At 41.3% G+C, this 18854-nt stretch overlaps 1 protein-coding gene across 9 annotated transcripts in view; it reads right to left on the reverse strand.

Annotated features, from left to right (window-relative positions):
- LOC131106519 (glutamate receptor-interacting protein 2-like) overlaps window positions 1-18854 on the reverse strand; it is a 93692-nt gene that overhangs the window by 25809 nt on the left and 49029 nt on the right. For 4 of the 9 annotated variants that reach the window (XM_058055668.1, XM_058055672.1, XM_058055670.1 and 1 more), the window contains exons 2-4: window positions 8248-8325; window positions 5473-5608; window positions 1523-1668 (exon numbers count right to left, since the gene is read on the reverse strand). In XM_058055668.1, coding sequence (XP_057911651.1) covers window positions 1523-1668; window positions 5473-5608; window positions 8248-8325 — 360 coding nt within the window. Of the gene's footprint in view, window positions 1-1522; window positions 1669-5472; window positions 5609-8247; window positions 8326-17681; window positions 18234-18854 lie in introns of those variants that run through there. The other 5 variants (XM_058055669.1, XM_058055674.1, XM_058055676.1 and 2 more) reach the window with 3 other exon arrangements.

Below are 18854 nucleotides of genomic sequence, written 5' to 3' on the forward strand. Positions count from 1 at the left end.
TTTAATCCCTTCAACGCTAACCCATAAGAACCCACAATTGTGCGTAAAGTAAAATGATGGTGGATATATATAGACCAAATGGAACACATAGAAGATTACAGAGATCCATGTAATAGCTACTAAGGCAGAGGCAGAGATAAACAGAAACTCAGTTCTACTCCAAGTTTCTCCTGAAAGACCTTATCATCTTGACCACTTTATCTCTAAGGGAGAGTTCAACCACCATACAGAGAAAACTCATTTTGGCTGCCTGTACCCACAATCTCGTCCTTTCAGTCACTACCCAAAGTTCATGACGTCTGGTCTGAGAGCTGCAAGACCTCGGACTGGATGTTACTGCAGAGAGTGGTGAGGACAGCGGAGAATATCATTGGGACCCCGCTCGCCCCCATTAAGGACATAGCAAACACCCGCTGCGTATCAAGAGCCCGTCGGATCTACTCTGACCCACACACACCCCCAGCATGGACTGTTTTCTCGCCTGGCATCGGGGAGAAGGCTCTGCAGCATCCGCTGTAGAACAACCAGGTTTAGAGACAGCTACTTCCGCCTGGCCATCAGACTGCTCAATGCCAAATAAGCCCCTCTACCTGCCCACACGCATAACCAAAACTTTAAATTATTGTTATTTCATTCATTCATTCATTTTCTACCGCTTTTTCCTCACGAGGGTCGCGGGGGTGCTGGAGCCTATCCCAGCTGTCTTCGGGCGAGAGGTGGGGTACACCCTGGAGAACATGCAAACTCCACACAGAGATGGCCGAGGGTGGAATTGAACCCTGGTCTCCTAGCTGTGAGGTCTGCGCGCTAACCGCTATACCGCCATGCCGCCCCATATTGTTATTTATTCTAAATTATTTAAATTATTTGTACAAATTACAGTTTACGCTGTACATTGTTCATATATTATGTATTTTTTATTTTTTATTTTTTATTTTTTATTTTTTATTTTTTATTTTTTATTTTTTATTTTTTATTTTTTATTTTTTATTTTTTATTTTTTATATTTTATATTTTATTTTTTATTTTTTATTTTTTATTTTTTATTTTTTATTTTTTATTTTTTATTTTTTATTTTTTATTTTTTATTTTTTATTTTTTATTTTTTATTATTACACGGGAGCCAGGCAACAACATTTCGTTGGCAATTTCACTGCTGTGTCATTGTGCAATGACAATAAAGAAAATCTATGTCTATGTCTATGTCTATGTCTATGTCTATGTCTATGTCTATGTCTATGTCTATGTCTATGTCTATGTCTATGTCTATGACCATAGGTGAGGGTAGGAACATAGCTTAACAGCTCAACTCCTTCCTCACAACAACGGACCAATGCAGAGTCCGCATCACTGCAGGCACCACACCAATCCCAAATCCCCCAAATCTGTATAACAGTTCTTGATTGGGGAGTGTTTCTACCTGAGAGGACAAATGTTTGGATCCTACACCATTCCCTCAGACTAAAGCTGTCCTATCTAGTCTTTGAGCATGAACTGATGAAGGCTGAAGTCGTGTATGCACCTGTTGGGGGGAGCTCGTACTCCACCTCCAGCAGGACTCGTTCTCCGACGTTCTTCAGCAAACTGATGATCTCTTCATGTCGTAGTTTGGTCAGATTGATGCCGTTCACAGACTTGATGTAGTCTCCAACATTTAGCTGATCACTCCTGCGCACAGAGCCAAAAACAAACATTCAATTACTATTAATATACAAACGAGCAGACTCCGCAAAACAAATATTAACACAAAGTGCAATCCACTTCTCCAGGTTGAAGCTAACAACGAATGCCGTGAACATAACACTGTTAGGGAAAAGTGCTGGTGAGTGAATGTATGCCCGCTAAGCATTCCAGTGCATGCCCAGAACCAGCCCTGATAAAGATTAAAATAGAGAATTATGGGCAATCACAGGTAAATCTATAAATCCAACTTTATTTATATAGCACATTTTATAAACAGAGTTTCCAAATTGCTGCACAGACTAGTAAAAATAAAAAGTAAAAATAAAATACAATAAATAAAGGTACAAATTGAATTTAATCCAAACTAAAAGATCAAATAAGAAATAAAATAGTAAAAGTAAAAGTTCGCTTTTCCTAAAGCGAACAGGCAACCAATGCAGGGAGGCAAAAATTGGGGTGATGTGCACCCCCTTTTTGGTTCCTGTTAAAAGCCTGTTAAAATAAATAAATGGGACCTAATATGCTTTTCCCACTTTTCTGACCTATAAATGTACTTAGAATGTTGTATTCTCATGTTAAACCATGCCAAAGTTTCAGATAAAGAGGTTTATGCATTTGGAAGTGAGCCCTGGAAAAAGTTTGGGATGGTTGAAAATGCTCAGTTTCAAAAGGGGTGGTAATACTGGCCCTTTGTGATGTCATAGAGGAGCGGACTTCCTTATATGGACGTGGCTGTAAGCCAGATAAGCTCCCAAGCTCTGCTTCTGTGTTTACATCGCTAGCAATGCCTCGTAAGGGAAAGCCACATTTGTTTCCAATTCCTAAAGACGCCACCATCAGGCACAAGTGGTTGGAGTTCCTGATTCCCTACCAGCAAAAAAATGTATTTTAATCTGTCAAGGACATTTCACACTGGACTGTTTTGGGAGCATGGGCCATGCAGTATGCAAACTTGCTGAAGCCTGACGCCTTTCCAACATTAGTTACATTAGTAACATTGAGAAACTTCAGACTGTCCAGTGTTTACTTCCGGATCAGATTTGGGATCCAACACATATGGCCGTATGTTAAAGACGACATTTCAAAAAGATAAATCACCGTTTATTATCCATAGGCCACAACTCAATACAAAGAACAGAAAAATGAGCGTATTAGGTCCCCTTTAACCTTTAGATGCACGATAATATACTAGAATCAATGCGTTTTAATGTCAATTTTGCCATTTTGGTTAAGAATAATCACTTGTATGATATTTAGTATTATATTTAGGACCACACAAGAATGATTTCATCCAGCATCTGTAGGACCATTTCAGCTGTGTATCTCGCAGCCAAGGCATGGATGAGGAAACAAAAGAGTAATACCCAACAATACATATAGTAATGTTAGCCAGCTTGTGTCAGCTAGTTATAAAGTAGGCTAATTTGTAGGTGTTAAGTCAAACTTGAGATTTAGACACGTCAACAAAAATGGGAGGAGGAACCTTCGTGACATCAATCGCGGCCGGACCGGAACAAGTGGCGCACACCAGCACAGGTGAAGCAGACAAACAGCGGCACCAGGCAGAGACTGTTTAACTATCGTTTGTAAGTCGCCCATACAAATCAGAGCATCTACAAACACCAGAGAGGCAGCCGGTAAGACGCCAAACTGTTTCAATGTGAAGAATCTGTGCTAACGATAGCTTAGCCACGGCGTCGAGTGCGTGGCTTGTTCACTGTTTAATGCTCACGTGCACTGATTGTTGTGTTAAACGCTTGTTGGTATCGTGGTTAACTTGATTTAGTATGGTTGAAATTGTGACGGGTGTAAATAGTTAGCTTATATTGTTGCGTATGTATTAAGTACGTTTATTTCACTTTGGTTTGGAAATGTGATTTGAAAGCTAACTGAATTTTATTTAATTTTATTTAATGCTAAGGGCAATTAAGAGAAAGCAGGGCTGAGTTATAATATTGTGCAAATTTTCCTTGTGTACAATCGCAGTTAAAATTTAAGAATTAATTCATGTGTATTAGGTTAAAAAATTCATGTGTCTTGTTAAAACAGTCAGTAAGTAATTCATGGTAAATACAAATCATGTTAAATACATTTAAGGACAACAACTATGATAAATATCACAGTAAATTCTGAATGAATTAATTAATAAATTACAATGTGTTATTTATTATAATTAGTAATAAATTAAGAACACATTAATATATATATATATATATATATATATATATATATATATATATATATATATATATATATATATATATATATATATATATATATATATAAAATAATATAATGTAATATATAAATAAAAACAGCAATAAATATATGGGAAGTGGTGGAATTCATACCTGATTCATGCTTACCTGGTATTGTATTAAAGCTTAATTTACTTATTCTCTATTGCAGTAATTTGTGAGGCATGGGATTTGTGACTTTGCACAGAATTTAAATGTGTTCCCTTTTCTTTCTCTTTTTTTTTATTGAAAGGTTTTTCACCTAATTTCAAGTGGCAAACTGCACCTTAAATTGCAACTGAAAATAAAAGATGCAAAACAGGACAAGCCGCTTATTTATTGAGTGAATACGCTTCCTACACCTCTGGGTAGATGGCTCATCCCCTTCAAGTGGGGATTGTATGAAAACCAAAGGGAACTTGACAGTAGGCTAATACTAACAGTCATGAAAGACACATACACAATATTATATGAAGATAATACTTGTTGTATTAGCACTTTATGTGTAAAATAATCTTCCTGAGGGGTGATACTTCTGACATAATCTGTGTGGTCTACAGTTAATTTATTCCTGACAGCCAAAGTTGATAAGAATCAAAATTCTGATTGGATTCCATAGAAAATACATGCGGGTCATTTTTGACCCACTTATGGAAGGTTGGGGTTGTAACACAAAAACTACAATTTATAAAAGGTGAGTTAAAAATGTGAATGGTATGATAGCAAAAACATTTTTTGAGGAATACCTGGAATATGAAATTATGAAAAAATGTCATTATGAAGATATTTCAAGAAAACAACCTGACCGGGTCATTTTTGACCCACTTATGGAAGGTTGGGGTAGTAACACAAAAACTAAAATTTCTTAAAATTTACAAAAGGTAAGTTAAAAATGTGAATGGTATGATAGCATAAACATTTTTTGAGGAATACCTGGAATATGAAATGATGAAAAATTTTCATTACGAAGATATTTCAAGAAAACAACCTGACCGGGTCATTTTTGACCCACTTATGGAAGGTTGGGGTAGTAACACAAAAACTAAAATTTCTTAAAATTTATAAAAGGTAAGTTAAAAATGTGAATGGTATGATAGCAAAAACATTTTTTGAGGAATACCTGGAATATGAAATTTTTTGACCCACTTATGCATCTAAGAGTTAAGACGCTGACTGACTTCCTTTTATTTGTTTTTCCTTTTTGTCTCTTTTTCACCCTTTGAATGAGATTCATGAGATAAGCCGATGAGAATACATACTTCATATCGCACTGTGCCCCTGTCAGACAAGTTACCATTGCACAGGGTGCGCTTCGCCTGCACCAAGAGTAGACCAGGTCAGAGCTGGTGATCTGTTTTGTCCCGAAATTTTCACTGAGCCAAGCTGAAAATGTGGACACCTCACCTGGTTCACCGCCACGGATATCTCGGCGTGCCCTGTCTACCAAATGACCAAATTGGTGCGCTGGTTGAAATTACCACTGAATGGGGTGCGCCAAGCTCCACCAGCCTGCACCATTGTGCGTGGAGACATCTTCCTTTCTTAGACTCACCGAGCTGCCAGACCTCCGGGCCGCAGGTTGGATACCCGTGGCTTTCCATCCTTGTCGGTTCCTCCTGAGATGGTGAGGCCCAGTGTGCTGCCCTCTTTCTTTACCAGCTCCACCATGGTCACCCCCCGCAGCGCTTCTAAGCAAAACACACAAACACACACACACATACACACCACCCCACACACAAACAAAGATAAGCGGTTAACAACATGCATTGTTCTGCTATCTGGATCAAAGAAACGATGATCTGTGCTGGGTCTCCTTTAGTGAAACGTAGACCTCCAGGTGTGTTGATCCACTCGTCTGACAGGACTTACATAAACGTGAAGATGCGATAAGACAAAGATAGGCTCACGGCAACAAAACAAAGCTGCATTGTTTGCTGCACAACTACACCATCTTAGCACACTTAATATATTATGATTATACATTCAACAACAACAATATCAAAAGAAGCTAAAGAAGAACATCTTACTCTTCACACTGATCATAAACAACTGCATTTAAAGTTTAAGAACGACATTATTTTTTTTTAAATAAAATTACATGGAGGAAATACAGCATGAATGACTGATTTTTTGGTTATTTGTATTTAATTTGATCATTCACTAAGACATATTTATTTACCGCATATATTTTAATTCATTGATTCATTCATTTTCTACCACTTTTTCCTCACGAGGGTCACGGGCATGCTGGAGCCTATCCCAGCTGTCTTCCGGCGAGAGGCGGGGTACACCCTGGACTGGTTGCCAGCCAATCACAGGGTAGCATATATTTTCAAATAATTTTTATTATGTTGGGTTATGGTCGGGCCTTAAATTCCCTCACTACTTAATAAAGGATATGCATATCTAGCCTGTATCTACCTGAGGCATTGGAATTGAACACAAGGGTCCGATGGCTGAGTTGAGTGAATAATGCATGAATCTTCTTGACATAAGGAGTGTGTGTGTGTGTTTGTGTGTGTGTTGCATTGGTGAAGGTCTGCACTCCACTGAGTACCATTGTGGTTTACAAGCTCACATCCATGTCACGTCCCTCGCTGACGCTTCTATACCCTCAAAGGACACGCCACTGTAGCTGGTAAAGTGCAGACTGAAGTGATAACAACCCCCAACACACACACACACACACACTCAAACACAGACACAGGTGAGATGGAGCTTCGCTGTGATAGATTAGGTAGATTAGCTAAATCCCTGAGGCGACACTCGGGATCAGTGAGGTGCTTCACACCATGGTTCTCGCGCTCACACACACATTTATCTGCAGAGAAGCATCCGTTCTGTAATGAGTCGCTCTGGATGTTGCATTTGCATAAAATTGGAGTGAACTTGTTGGGAGCTGAATGCGGCAGCACGTGACGCACGAAACGTGTCAGAATCGTCTCAAAGATTTTACAAGATTTGATGCAAAGATAAAAAAAAATTCCCTGCATTGCATTATTCATTCATTCATTTTCTACCGCTTTTTCCTCACAAGGGTCGCGGGGGGTGCTGGAGCCTATCCCAGCTGTCTTCAGGCGAGAGGCGGGGTACACCCTGTACTGGTGGCCAGCCAATCACAGGGCACATATAGACAAACAACCATTCACACTCACATTCATACCTATGGACAATTTGGAGTCGCTAATTAACCTAGCATGTTTTTGGAATGTGGGAGGAAGAACCCAGGCAGAACCCGGAAGAACCCGGAAGAAGCCACACAGAGATGGCCAAGGGTGGAATTGAACCCTGGTCTCCTAGCTGTGAGGTCTGCGCGCTAACCACTCGGCCGCCGTGCCTCTTTGCATTAATGTCCTCTAAATTATGATTACAATGTTTTCCTGCAACCGAGGAGCCATCATGAGGTATATTATATATATAATATCATAATGCTTCATGTATATTGTATTATAGTGCGTTATGAGGTGTAGCACCGTCTTTCAAAAGGTGTGTTTTTGTGTGTGTGTGTTATATGTGTATAATGTATCACATGTGTGATAATGCGTATTATAGTGTGCTATTATATGTAATATAATGAGTTGTGGCCTATGTTATATATTGTGTGACTATGTGTATTTTACTGTACCATATTGTGCATTTTAAGTATCACCATGTGTATTGTACTGTCTTTGTGTATTACAGTGTATTAATATGTGTAATGATGTGTATTATACTGTATCATGATGTATATGTGTCACTGCGTGTATTATACCATATCATGGTGTGCATTGTGTTACTTTGTAACTGTATCATGATGTGTATTATAGTGTGGGACTATGTATATTAGTATACTATGTATTGATGTGTATTATACCGTATCATGATGTCCTGTATTTATGTGTATATGTGTCACTACGCGTATTGCATCAAGTCATGTATTGTCATGCATTGTGATGATTATTGTGTCATGATGTGTGTTATAATGTGTATAACCATGAGGTGTATTATCACAGTATGTGTATTATGCTGTGTCATGCTATGTGTATTTCACTGTCCTGATGTATATTATAGTGTGTAATGTAGTGTGTTACACAGAACACGGGCTCACTGTGATGTCACCGTTGTGGAAATCCGAGGAAATACAGCTCAGATAGGTGCAGATTCTGGAAGATCTAGTAAGCTTTCTTTCAGGTTATTGTGTCTAGCTGCTCTATAGGAGTCCACAGCAACATACAAAGGGCCGGAAATAAGGAAAATAAATAATGAAGACACAATAAATATTTGCTAGCTAGCTTGTGTTTCAAAATTGGCTTCAAGTGAGAGGTGTGAGAATAGAGATGATCCATGCCTGGTATGCTGTGTCTTCTCGAGGCCATGGTGTGTTCTGTTCCAGAGATGTCCTTTGTCTTTCCATAGGGTCCATCATCTAGAAAAAGAGAGAAAATGATGTGTTAATGAATTAATATATTGACCATATACTGCCCGCAACCACTAGGGAGCATATTTTCACGATATCTGGGGGTTGCTATGATATGCTGTGAGAGCACACAACAACTTCCTGTTGTGGTTTACGTCTCCGTCTGACCTCCCTTGCTGTCATCTTATGGAGGGGATGGGTTGTTTGGAGTAATTGATGATTAATGCACACATCCTTGATGGATGCTTGATGATGAGTGTTTCACCGTGTCTGACTCTTCCAACACACTCACTGAGGCTGTGGATGTTGTCATGGCTCCACTGGGAAGAGAGGAAGTGTCCTACTTAACGATCGTTGCTCCATGGCGCTGGGGGGCGGGGTACATTTAACCATTCATTGGACTCAATGACTCAACGCTTGACTGAAACCTGCAGTGTTAATACGGATTTTTATTTCATGTTTCGTTACTCCTCCTCCCCCTGATGTGTGAAAACACCTCCTAAATTCAACATCTAACGAGATCTTGCTGCTTGCCAATCAGCTTGTTTCCCTGCAGCCCTGCTCTTCTTTTTGTTGTTGTTGTCGCATAAGTTGACTTTCAGAGGTGTAATCAGTTCAATCATTCATAAGTTGTGGCTCTGGGTTGGCTTCCATAAGTTATCTGATGGCAGCCTGCCTAGTGGAGGGGATGGCTCAGGGTAGCGCACACAAGGCGCTCTCACAAGCAGTGAGAGCTTTTTTTTAGAGGATATTTTGTACCCTCATTTTAGTCTCCATCCATCCATTTTCTATACTGCTTATCCTTGCGAGGGTCGTGGGAAAGCTGGAGTCTATCCCAGTTGTCTTTGGGTGAGAGGCGAGGCATACTGAAGCTTATCCCAGCTGTGTTTGGGCAACAGGTGGGGTGTGCTGGAGCCTATCCCACCTCTCTTTGAGCAAGAGGCGGGGCATGCTTGAGCCTATCCCAGCTGTCTTTGGGCGAGAGGCGGGGCATGCTGGAGCCTATCTCAGCTCCTTTCGGGCGAGAGGCGGGGCATGATGGAGCCTATCCCAGCTGTTTTCGAGCAAGAGGTGGGGCATGCTGGAGCCTATCCCATCTGTCTTTGGGCAACAGGTGGGGTATGCTGGAGCCTATCCCAACTCTACGGACAAGAGACGGGGCATGCTGGACCCTATCCCAGCTGTCTTTGGGCGAGATGTGCGGCATGCTGGAGCCTATCCCAGCTCTCTTTGGGCAAGAGGCGGGGCATGCTGGAGCCTATCCCAGCTGTCTTTGAGCAAGAGGCGGGGCATGCTTGAGCCTATCCCAGTTGTCTTTGGGCAAGAGGCGGGGCATGGTAGAACCTATCCCAGCGCCTTTCGGGCGAGAGGCAGGGCATGCTAGAGCCTATCCCAGCTGTCTTCAAGCAAGATGTGCGGCATACTGTAGCCTATACCAGCTCTCTTCGGGCAAGAGGTGGGGCATGCTGGAGCCTATCCCAGCTGTCTTTGGGCGAGAGGCAGGGCATGCTTGAGCCTATCCCAGCTGTCTTTGGGCAAGAGGCGGGGCATGCTAGAACCTATCCCAGCGTCTTTCGGGCGAGAGGCAGGGCATGATGGAGCCTATCCCAGCTGTCTTCAAGCAATAGGCGGGGCATGCTGGAGCCTATCCCAGCTGTCTTTGGGCAAGATGTGCGGCATGCTGTAGCCTATACCAGCTCTCTTCGGGCAAGAGGCTGGGCATGCTGGAGCCTATCCCAGCTGTCTTTGGGCAAGAGGCGGGGCATGCTAGAACCTATCCCAGCTCCTTTCGGATGAGAGGCGGGGCATGATGGAGCCTGTCCCAGCTGTCTTCGAGCAAGAGGCGGGGCATGCTGGAGCCTTTCCCAACTGTCTTTGGGCGAGAGGCGGGGTACACCCTAGACTGGTCTCCAGCCAATCACAGCATTTTAGTCTTTGATATTATAAAACTATAGTAGAGTGTTCAAACAAAGCACCCACGCATGGTGACGCAGTCTCTTGGAGAATGGATGGTACTTTTGCATTTTACTGACCAGGCGTTTGAAACTTATGGCCAGCATGACCATATTTTGTGGCCCCCTACTTGACATCAGATACTAGTGTAAGTGTGGCTTGCAAAATGTGGGCAAGTTCAGAGGCACTTGCGAGGGCAACCTTGTGAAATGAATGTGTGGTTTCACTGAATGGAACACTAATTGCAATCATGGCGCCAACACAAAAAATGACAGCAACAAATAAACTCACACAGGGCAACTACTTCTACTGCTACTACTACAAGGAATAAAAACTACATTCATTCTAAACATGTAACTTTTGCAATGTTTTACAGAACAATTACCACAGCATGCTGACAAGCTGGAAATGCTCCCAGCATGCCTTGTGGCTCTACCGCCATCTCCCATTCAGTGTGCAAACTGATTTGGTTTTCGCATGTTTGGCTTTTTTTTTAATGAATTAATAACGAAAACCAAGGTGCTGCTGTATCTATATGAACTCCTGGGAGGAAATAACAAAACGCGGGCAAGCAAATGTTGAGGAACATCAAACAGAAACAAGCAATTTCCTATCAATAAATGATCAGGCCTATCAGCAAGAATAACACTTTATAAGAAAAGATGTTAGTTTGATATAAAACTTTTCAAAGAAGCGCAAGGAAAGTACTCAAAGACGTTTGATTGTGGTCATTAGGATGCTGAAAGTGGGGAAGACATGTAATTAAGTAACGTTCACATCACCGCTGCACAGTGGTTAACTCATATAGACACACACACACACGCACACACGAGGAGCGTGTTTGACAAAGTGTGTCACACTGTTGGCCGCCCACATACACAGAAAATGGAAAGAACAAGCAGTAATTAGGAACCTTAATGGCTTTTCTGTTGTGTTTAATTGCAGCCTGGTGTGTCAGGATGGAGTGTTGCATGTATAGGGGTGTCCGAAATACTGCTTTATATTTTTGGCACATTTACAGGCAGGAGTTTGCTCTTACTTCAAAACTAAACATCATCAAAAGACTCAGCTGAGACTGTACAGTATTTTTATGACTTATTCATCATGTCTATGATGTCTGTCAGCAACTGTCAGCAGATCTTCCAAAAACAGCAAAAAAAAAAAAAAACACATCCTGATGCATGCAAGCAGTTTTTTTCTTTCTTTTCCCACAAAGGATCAAATGTCACAGCTGAGGAGACGAGGAGGAAGAAAGACTCGGCGGGTGAGCAGCACCGAAACATCACAACCTGCTTACACCGTAGTCTACCTCTCTGCCAACCTGATCCACATGGCAGGATGCGGGGATGCCAAGATGAGAGGGTGCAAGAATATAGGCTCTAATGACGTAAGGATGTAAAAGTGGAAGAAGGCATAGCTGTTAGAATGAAGGTATGTTAGAATGAGCGTGCAAGGATGCCAAGCTGTAAGAATGTAAGGACGTGAGGATGCAAGAATGCAAGGATGTAAGAATATAAGGATGTCCATCCATCCATCCATCCATCCATCCATCCATCCATCCCTCACTAGGGTTGTTATTAGACTAAAATGTAGGTAGAATGTTTGAATGTGCTGAAGGAGGAACGTTCCCGTGACCCTGATCAGAGACCCCCAGTGACCCCCAGGTTCTGGAGGTGCCTGGATGCGCCAACAGCAACCCTGCAGATGTTCATGTTAATCCTGCAAGAATGTGTCTCATAAAACTCATCAGAACTCATAAAACAATAAAAGTAATGACTCTCACATATACACACACACATAGACAAACAAATACAGCTTGTGCAGCTGCCCCCCCCCCCCCCCCCCCCCCCCCCCCTTGGAGTTGCACGACCATGTAGTAGGGACCCCCAAGAGATATCTTCAGAGTGGAGCAGCATGTCACTATGTATGTGGTTTCACTCTCCTCGCTGCAAGTAACTTTGAATATTGTTGTCTGTCTCTATCTTAGCTGTCTTCAGGCGAGGGGCAGGGTACACCCTGGACTGGTCGCCAGCCAATCACAGGCCACATACTTATAGACAAACAACCATTCCCACTCACATTCATACCTATGGACAATTTGGAGTCGCCAATTAACCTAGCATGTTTTTGGAATGTGGGAGGAAACCGGAGTACCCGGAGAAAACCCACGTATGCACAGGCAGAACATGCAAACTCCACACAGAGATGCTAGTGTATATAGTATATATATATATAGTATAGTATATATGATTTTTTAAGATATATATATATATACATATAAATACCTATATATATATACGTATATTTACATATGTTAAAAAATCAGATTTGTGCAACTAATCTCAAAATTTGCACAACATTTTATTTATTCATTCATTCATTTTCTACCGCTTTTATCCTCAAGGTTTGCGGGGGTGCTGGAGCCTATCCCAGCTGTCTTTGGGTGAGAGGCGGGGTACACCCAAGACTGGTGGCCAGCCAATCACAGGGCACATATAGACAAACAACCATTCCCACTCACATTCATACCTATGGACAATTTGGAGTCGCCAATTAACCTAGCATGTTTTTGGAATGTGGGAGGAAACCGGAGTACCCGGAGAAAACCCACGTATGCACAGGCAGAACATACAAACTCCACACAGAGATGCTAACCAGCAAAACAGCAGCATGAAACTACAATTGTTTGGCTAAAGAAGTAAATACGTACCGACAGGATCTCATCATTGGCTGGACAGTGTTCATTATTGTGTTGTCGCTTGCCACTCAATTGGTATTTATTAATTTTATTTACAGTTCTGGTCGGATTGATTTTATCTTGCTGCACAGCAAGAATTTGCTCACAGCATTGAGGGAACGTTGGATGTAAGGATGTTAGGATGCAAGGACCCCAGGATGTAAGACTGCATGGGTGTGAGCATGCAAGGAGGCCATTATGTAAAGATGGTTAGGACTTAAGGATATGAGGATATGAGGATGTAAGGATGTGAGGTGGGAGGTTGTACGGATTGACGATGTACAGATAAGATAAGATATGTCTTTATTTGGGGCGGCACGGTGGTCGTGTGGTTAGCGCGCAGACCTCGCAGCTAGGAGACCAGGGTTCAATTCCACCCTCTGCCATTCTGTGTGGAGTTTGCATGTTCTCCCCGTGCATGCGTGGGTTTTCTCCGCGTACTCCGGTTTCCTCCCACATTCCAAAAACATGCTAGGTTAATTAGCGACTCCAAATTGTCCATAGGTATGAATGTGAGTGTGAATGGTTGTTTGTCTATATGTGCCCTGTGATTGGCTGGCGACCAGTCCAGAGGACAGAGGGATGCAAGGAGGCCAGGATGTAAAGATGTAAAGATATGAGGATGTGAAGATGTAAGGATGTAAAGGTGTAAGGACGAAAGGTTGTAAGAATATGAGGATGTGAGGATTTAGGGCTGCAGAGTGTGAGGATGGAAGGATATGACAATGGAAGGATGGAAAGATGCCACGATAGAAGAATGGATGTAAGATTATTCAAAGGATATGAGCATGTAAGCATGTGAGGAAGTAAAGACATACGGATGTGTGGATGGAAGGATACAAGGAGGCCAGGACGTAAGCATGTAAGTATATGAGGATGTGAGGGTGTAAGGATGAAAGGACATAAGAATATGACTAAGGAAGGATGAAAAGAGGCCAGGATGTAAGAACATAAACATGCAAGGGTATGTGGATGGAAGAATGGAAGAATTTCGACATCCTCCAATTGGTTGTTGATGTTGATGTTGATTAGCACAGATGCTAACACAATAGGTGTCCAGGCAGGTCCAACAGTATTACATAGCATTCTAGTGCACGTATGTAGTTGCCATGTCAACCTGATGCGCTTAGTTTAAAGTGAAAGTAAATTAATTAAAATAACATATTTGTTACAATTTGGACACTTTGTTAGTCAGGCCTTCCATTTGTTTGCACCGTCATTGTGTACATAAAAGTACAAAGAAAGAAGCCATCAGGCTGGTTGGCTGCTACTATGCTCGATGTTGCATGAAATAGGATGATGCTCCCTTCATTAATACCCCCCCATGTTTCCATGTACCTCGCTAGCGCTGCTCCATCAGGTCATAAAAGAACACATTAAAACTAGCTTCCGGCCTTTACCGCTGGGACATTCTCAATGTTTCACTATTGCGTAGAAAACGCCTGGCAATGTGCTGCCAGAAAGACGACTGAGATGAGATGGATGATGGATAGTGACTGTTCTGTCAGCGCACAGGCAGCCAACATATTGAAGACAGGAGCCAAGCAGCTGCTCGTCAGCACTCCAGGCATCCGGCAGATGGACGTTCAACAAGCTGACCAACAATCGCCAAACAGAATATTTACACAACGAAACACAACATTTGCACAACAAATCACAATATTTGCTCCAAAAGATTTGATTTTCCCAACACAACATTTGCACAACAAATCAACAGTTGAGTTGAGGACTGTTTTGGAAAACTCTTCCATATTTTGGTAGGATCTAACCGTATTTAGTCCTGATTCTGGCCACCAGCAGGAGACCACTACCTGAGCTTCTCATGGTTCATGTGGCTCTAACATGTCAGAGTTGTACCACGAAAGTGTCTATTCTATTCTATGGGCGACTGGGAGCTGGTGCAGAGACCTGACTAATATGCTCATATTTCCTGGTTCTAGTCAGGAATCGAGCAGCAGCATTCTGGCTGTGCTGCAGCTCTTTTATGGTAGTCTACTTTAATTTGGCTTCAACGCTATTCCCTTGAATTTGACAATGTTTTTTAGTTGGTAAAAAGCTGCTGATGTTATTGATTTAATTTGGCTGTTGAAGTTCAGGTATGCGTCCCTTATTAACCCTAGATTTCAAACCTGATGATGAGGTTTTAGAGAAAGAGTCTCAAAGTGGCTCAGAAAAACTTTCTCTTGGTTTCTGTAAGACAATGATTTCAGTTTAGTTTAGCTGGAGAAAGTAGTTTTTTTTTTAACAAATCACACTATTTGCAGAACAAATCTTATTTCTGCAACAAATTACAGAATTTTTACATAACAAATTGGAACAATTGTTCAGCTAATCACAATATATATATATATATATATATAATGTGTGTAAATTTCGAGATTAGTTGCACAAATATATATATATATGAATATATATACGTAGTATATATGATTTTTCAAGATATATATATATATATATATATATAAATACATATATATATATTTACATATGTTAAAAAATCAGATTTGTGCAACTAATCTCAAAATTTGCACAACATTTTATTTATTCATTCATTCATTTTCTACCGCTTTTTCCTCAAGGTTTGCGGGGGTGCTGGAGCCTATCCCAGCTGTCTTTGGGTGAGAGGCGGGGTACACCCAGGACTGGTAGCCAGCCAATCACAGGGCACATATAGACAAACAACCATTCACACTCACATTCATACCTATGGACAATTTGGAGTCGCCAATTAACCCAGCATGTTTTTGGAATGTGGGAGGAAACCGGAGTACCCGGAGAAAACCCACGCATCCACACAGAGATGGCCTGCTAACCACTCTTCTACCATGCAGACTTGGCACAACATTTGCTCAACAAATTATTGGTACAACCTTTGCACAACGCATCAAATATGAACAACAAATCATACAGACGCTACACTCTCAAGTTGTGTATATTTGATGGCTTTTTGAGCAACATTTATCCAACAAATCACACGACAGTAATCTCAACCCTCACCAGTTGTGTGTACCTGGTTGTTTTTTGAGCAACTTTACGCAACAAATCACAACATTTGTGCAACATCAAATTTGTGTGACAAAAGAAGACAACTACTTTTATTGTTGCTGATGAATACATCAGCAACAATAAAAATTAAAAATAGTTATTGTTACTAAAATGATACACGGCTTGTCTGACCGTGACTGACTCCAAACATGTCTGCAGCATTCCAACCTTGCAGTACCATTCCACTCCTTGAGGGGTGAAATTGAGCCACTGCAAAAAAAGCTACATTTACCTTTACATTTTTTGTATGAACCACACATTAAACCAAACGGTGTCTAAACCTTTATACAAAAAAAAAATGGGGCCAAAACTGTTCAACTTGTACATCAATGATATCTCCAAAGTTATGAAAGACTTAAAGTTGGTATTATTTGCGGATGATACCACTGCTTTTTGTTCTGGAGGGAGTAAAGACGAAATCATTAGAAAGGTCAGAGAAGAAATGGTCACACTAAAAAGATGGTTTGATGATAATAGATTGTCCTTGAACCTAAGTAAAACTAAAATCATGCTGTTTGGTAACAGCAGAAAGGACACGTACCAGCAAATACAAATAGACGGTGTGGACATTGAAAGGGTGAAGGAAAATACATTTCTGTGGATCACAATAGATGAAAATATGAGCTGGAAACCTCATATTACAAATATACAACATAAGGTGGCCAGAAATATTTCAGTATTGAACAAAGCAAAATTTGTTCTCAATCAGAAATCACTCCACACTCTTTATTGCTCTCTGGTTCTACCATATCTTACTTATTGTGTGGAAATATGGGATAATAACTATAAAAGCAATTTTCACTGGATTGAGTAAGGAAATCAAACAATGCACAACGATGAGCCAATTCAAGAAACAATACAAGCAGTTGATGTTTGCTAAATACAAGGATGAAGAGTCTTGAACCAGTCATGATGTGCTATATATATCACTATATTGACACTTACTATGGTACCCATTATGTCATTGGATGCTCATATCACCTTGTACTTTGGTACGAGGTAGGTGTATTATTAAAAAAAAACAACACAAAAACTCTAAACTGTATTATGGAAAGCAGGAAGTGAACAAATGTAACAGTTACTGATTGTAAAAGTACCAGATGGAGGGGTAGGATTTAATAAGCTTTGCTTCTTCCTACTCCTTTTGGACATGTGGAACTGTGAACTGATTATGGGATGCACTCAATTGTAATCTGATGCATGTTCAAATGAAATAAAACCATTACCATTACCATATAACTTTGCCATGGTTAGACAGAATGTTACACACTTTAAATAGCACAGTACACACCGTCCAGTGAGATAATGCAAATGGGGGTTTGTCGCATAAAATTTTAAATTTTAAAGCCCTCTTGTGTCCCTTTTCTGATTTTATGAACAATTGTTCATTGTTCATTTTATGAACAATATATAACAATATATATAATCCATACCACTGAAATTTGGCTGGATCGGTCAATCTCTACCAAAGATATTGATGACTTCTGCCAAATCTAACCTTCATGCTCTCTTCTAATCTGACATGCAAGCAGCTCTGCAGCGCCACCTGCAGGCACATCATCAACATCACCTCAAGCGAAGCCAACAATTTCATTCAAGTCCTAGCATTCCCAGGGGTGCTCACACTCACCACCACCGCTGGCCTCCACGTCCCTCCTCAGACCACAAAACATGACCGCAGACATGGAGGTGATCAGCAAAGCATCCGCACAGAGACACAGAGACGCTGGCTTGCTGGAGAAACGAGGAACGAGGAACGAGACACACACACAGAGAGAGAGAGAGAGCTGTGGACTGCCGAGTGCTGTGGGAATATAGTGGTGATGATCAAAGATGACTGGCGCTTACGTTACAACCGCTCAACCCCCCCGAGAGAGAGACAGAGAGAGAGATCAGTGAAGAGAGAGACGGAGAGCGCTTACAACAAACACGTTCATAAAGGGAAAGGATGCTGATGCCATTGTGAAGCATCCTGATGACTATTAATACTCCACTTGTTGTTTGTTTTAGCAGAGTCGTCACTTAAGGCTTTGGAGATCAGTTAAAAAAGGTGCAGCACTTTTTCTACCAGCTCACCTAACTACACAAGAGCTGCTGGATATTGGCTTTCTTACCGATGTCCCATACACCAATATTGTCCATGACTTCATAACCGATATCAATATCAGCAGCAGACCTTTTCGCAAACTCAGGTCATGTGATGAACACATGATGCTTCATCATCACCAAAATAGTCATTAAAATAAATAATGAGCAAATAAAGTCAACTAAGACAGCACGGCAGTCGAGTGGTTAGCGCGCAGACCTCACAGCTAGGAGACCAGGGTTCAATTCTACCCTCTCTCTGTGTGGAGTTTGCATGTTCTCCCCGTGCATGCGTGGGTTTTCTCCGGGTACTCCGGTTTCCTCCCACATTCCAAAAACATGCTAGGTTAATTAGCGACTCCAAATTGTCCATAGGTATGAATGTGAGTGTGAATGGTTGTTTGTCTATATGTGCCCTGTGATTGGCTGGCCACCAGTCCAGGGAAGAAGCAAAGCTTATTAAATCCTACCCCTCCATCTGGTACTTTTACAATCAGTAACTGTTACATTTGTTCACTTCCTGCTTTCCTAATATAATTGAAGTTTTTTTTTTGTCATGTACCAAAATATGAGGTGATATGACCATACAATGACCTAATGGGTACCATAGTAAGTGTCAATATAGTGATATATATAGCACATCATGACTGGTTCAAGAGCGTCAGGTTGTGCAGGGGCATCAAACGGTAGATGGCTATGTGGAGATGTTGCAGGAGAC

This window comes from Doryrhamphus excisus, chromosome 18, assembly GCF_030265055.1.
Source record: "Doryrhamphus excisus isolate RoL2022-K1 chromosome 18, RoL_Dexc_1.0, whole genome shotgun sequence".
NCBI classification, from domain to species: Eukaryota; Metazoa; Chordata; class Actinopteri; order Syngnathiformes; family Syngnathidae; genus Doryrhamphus; species Doryrhamphus excisus.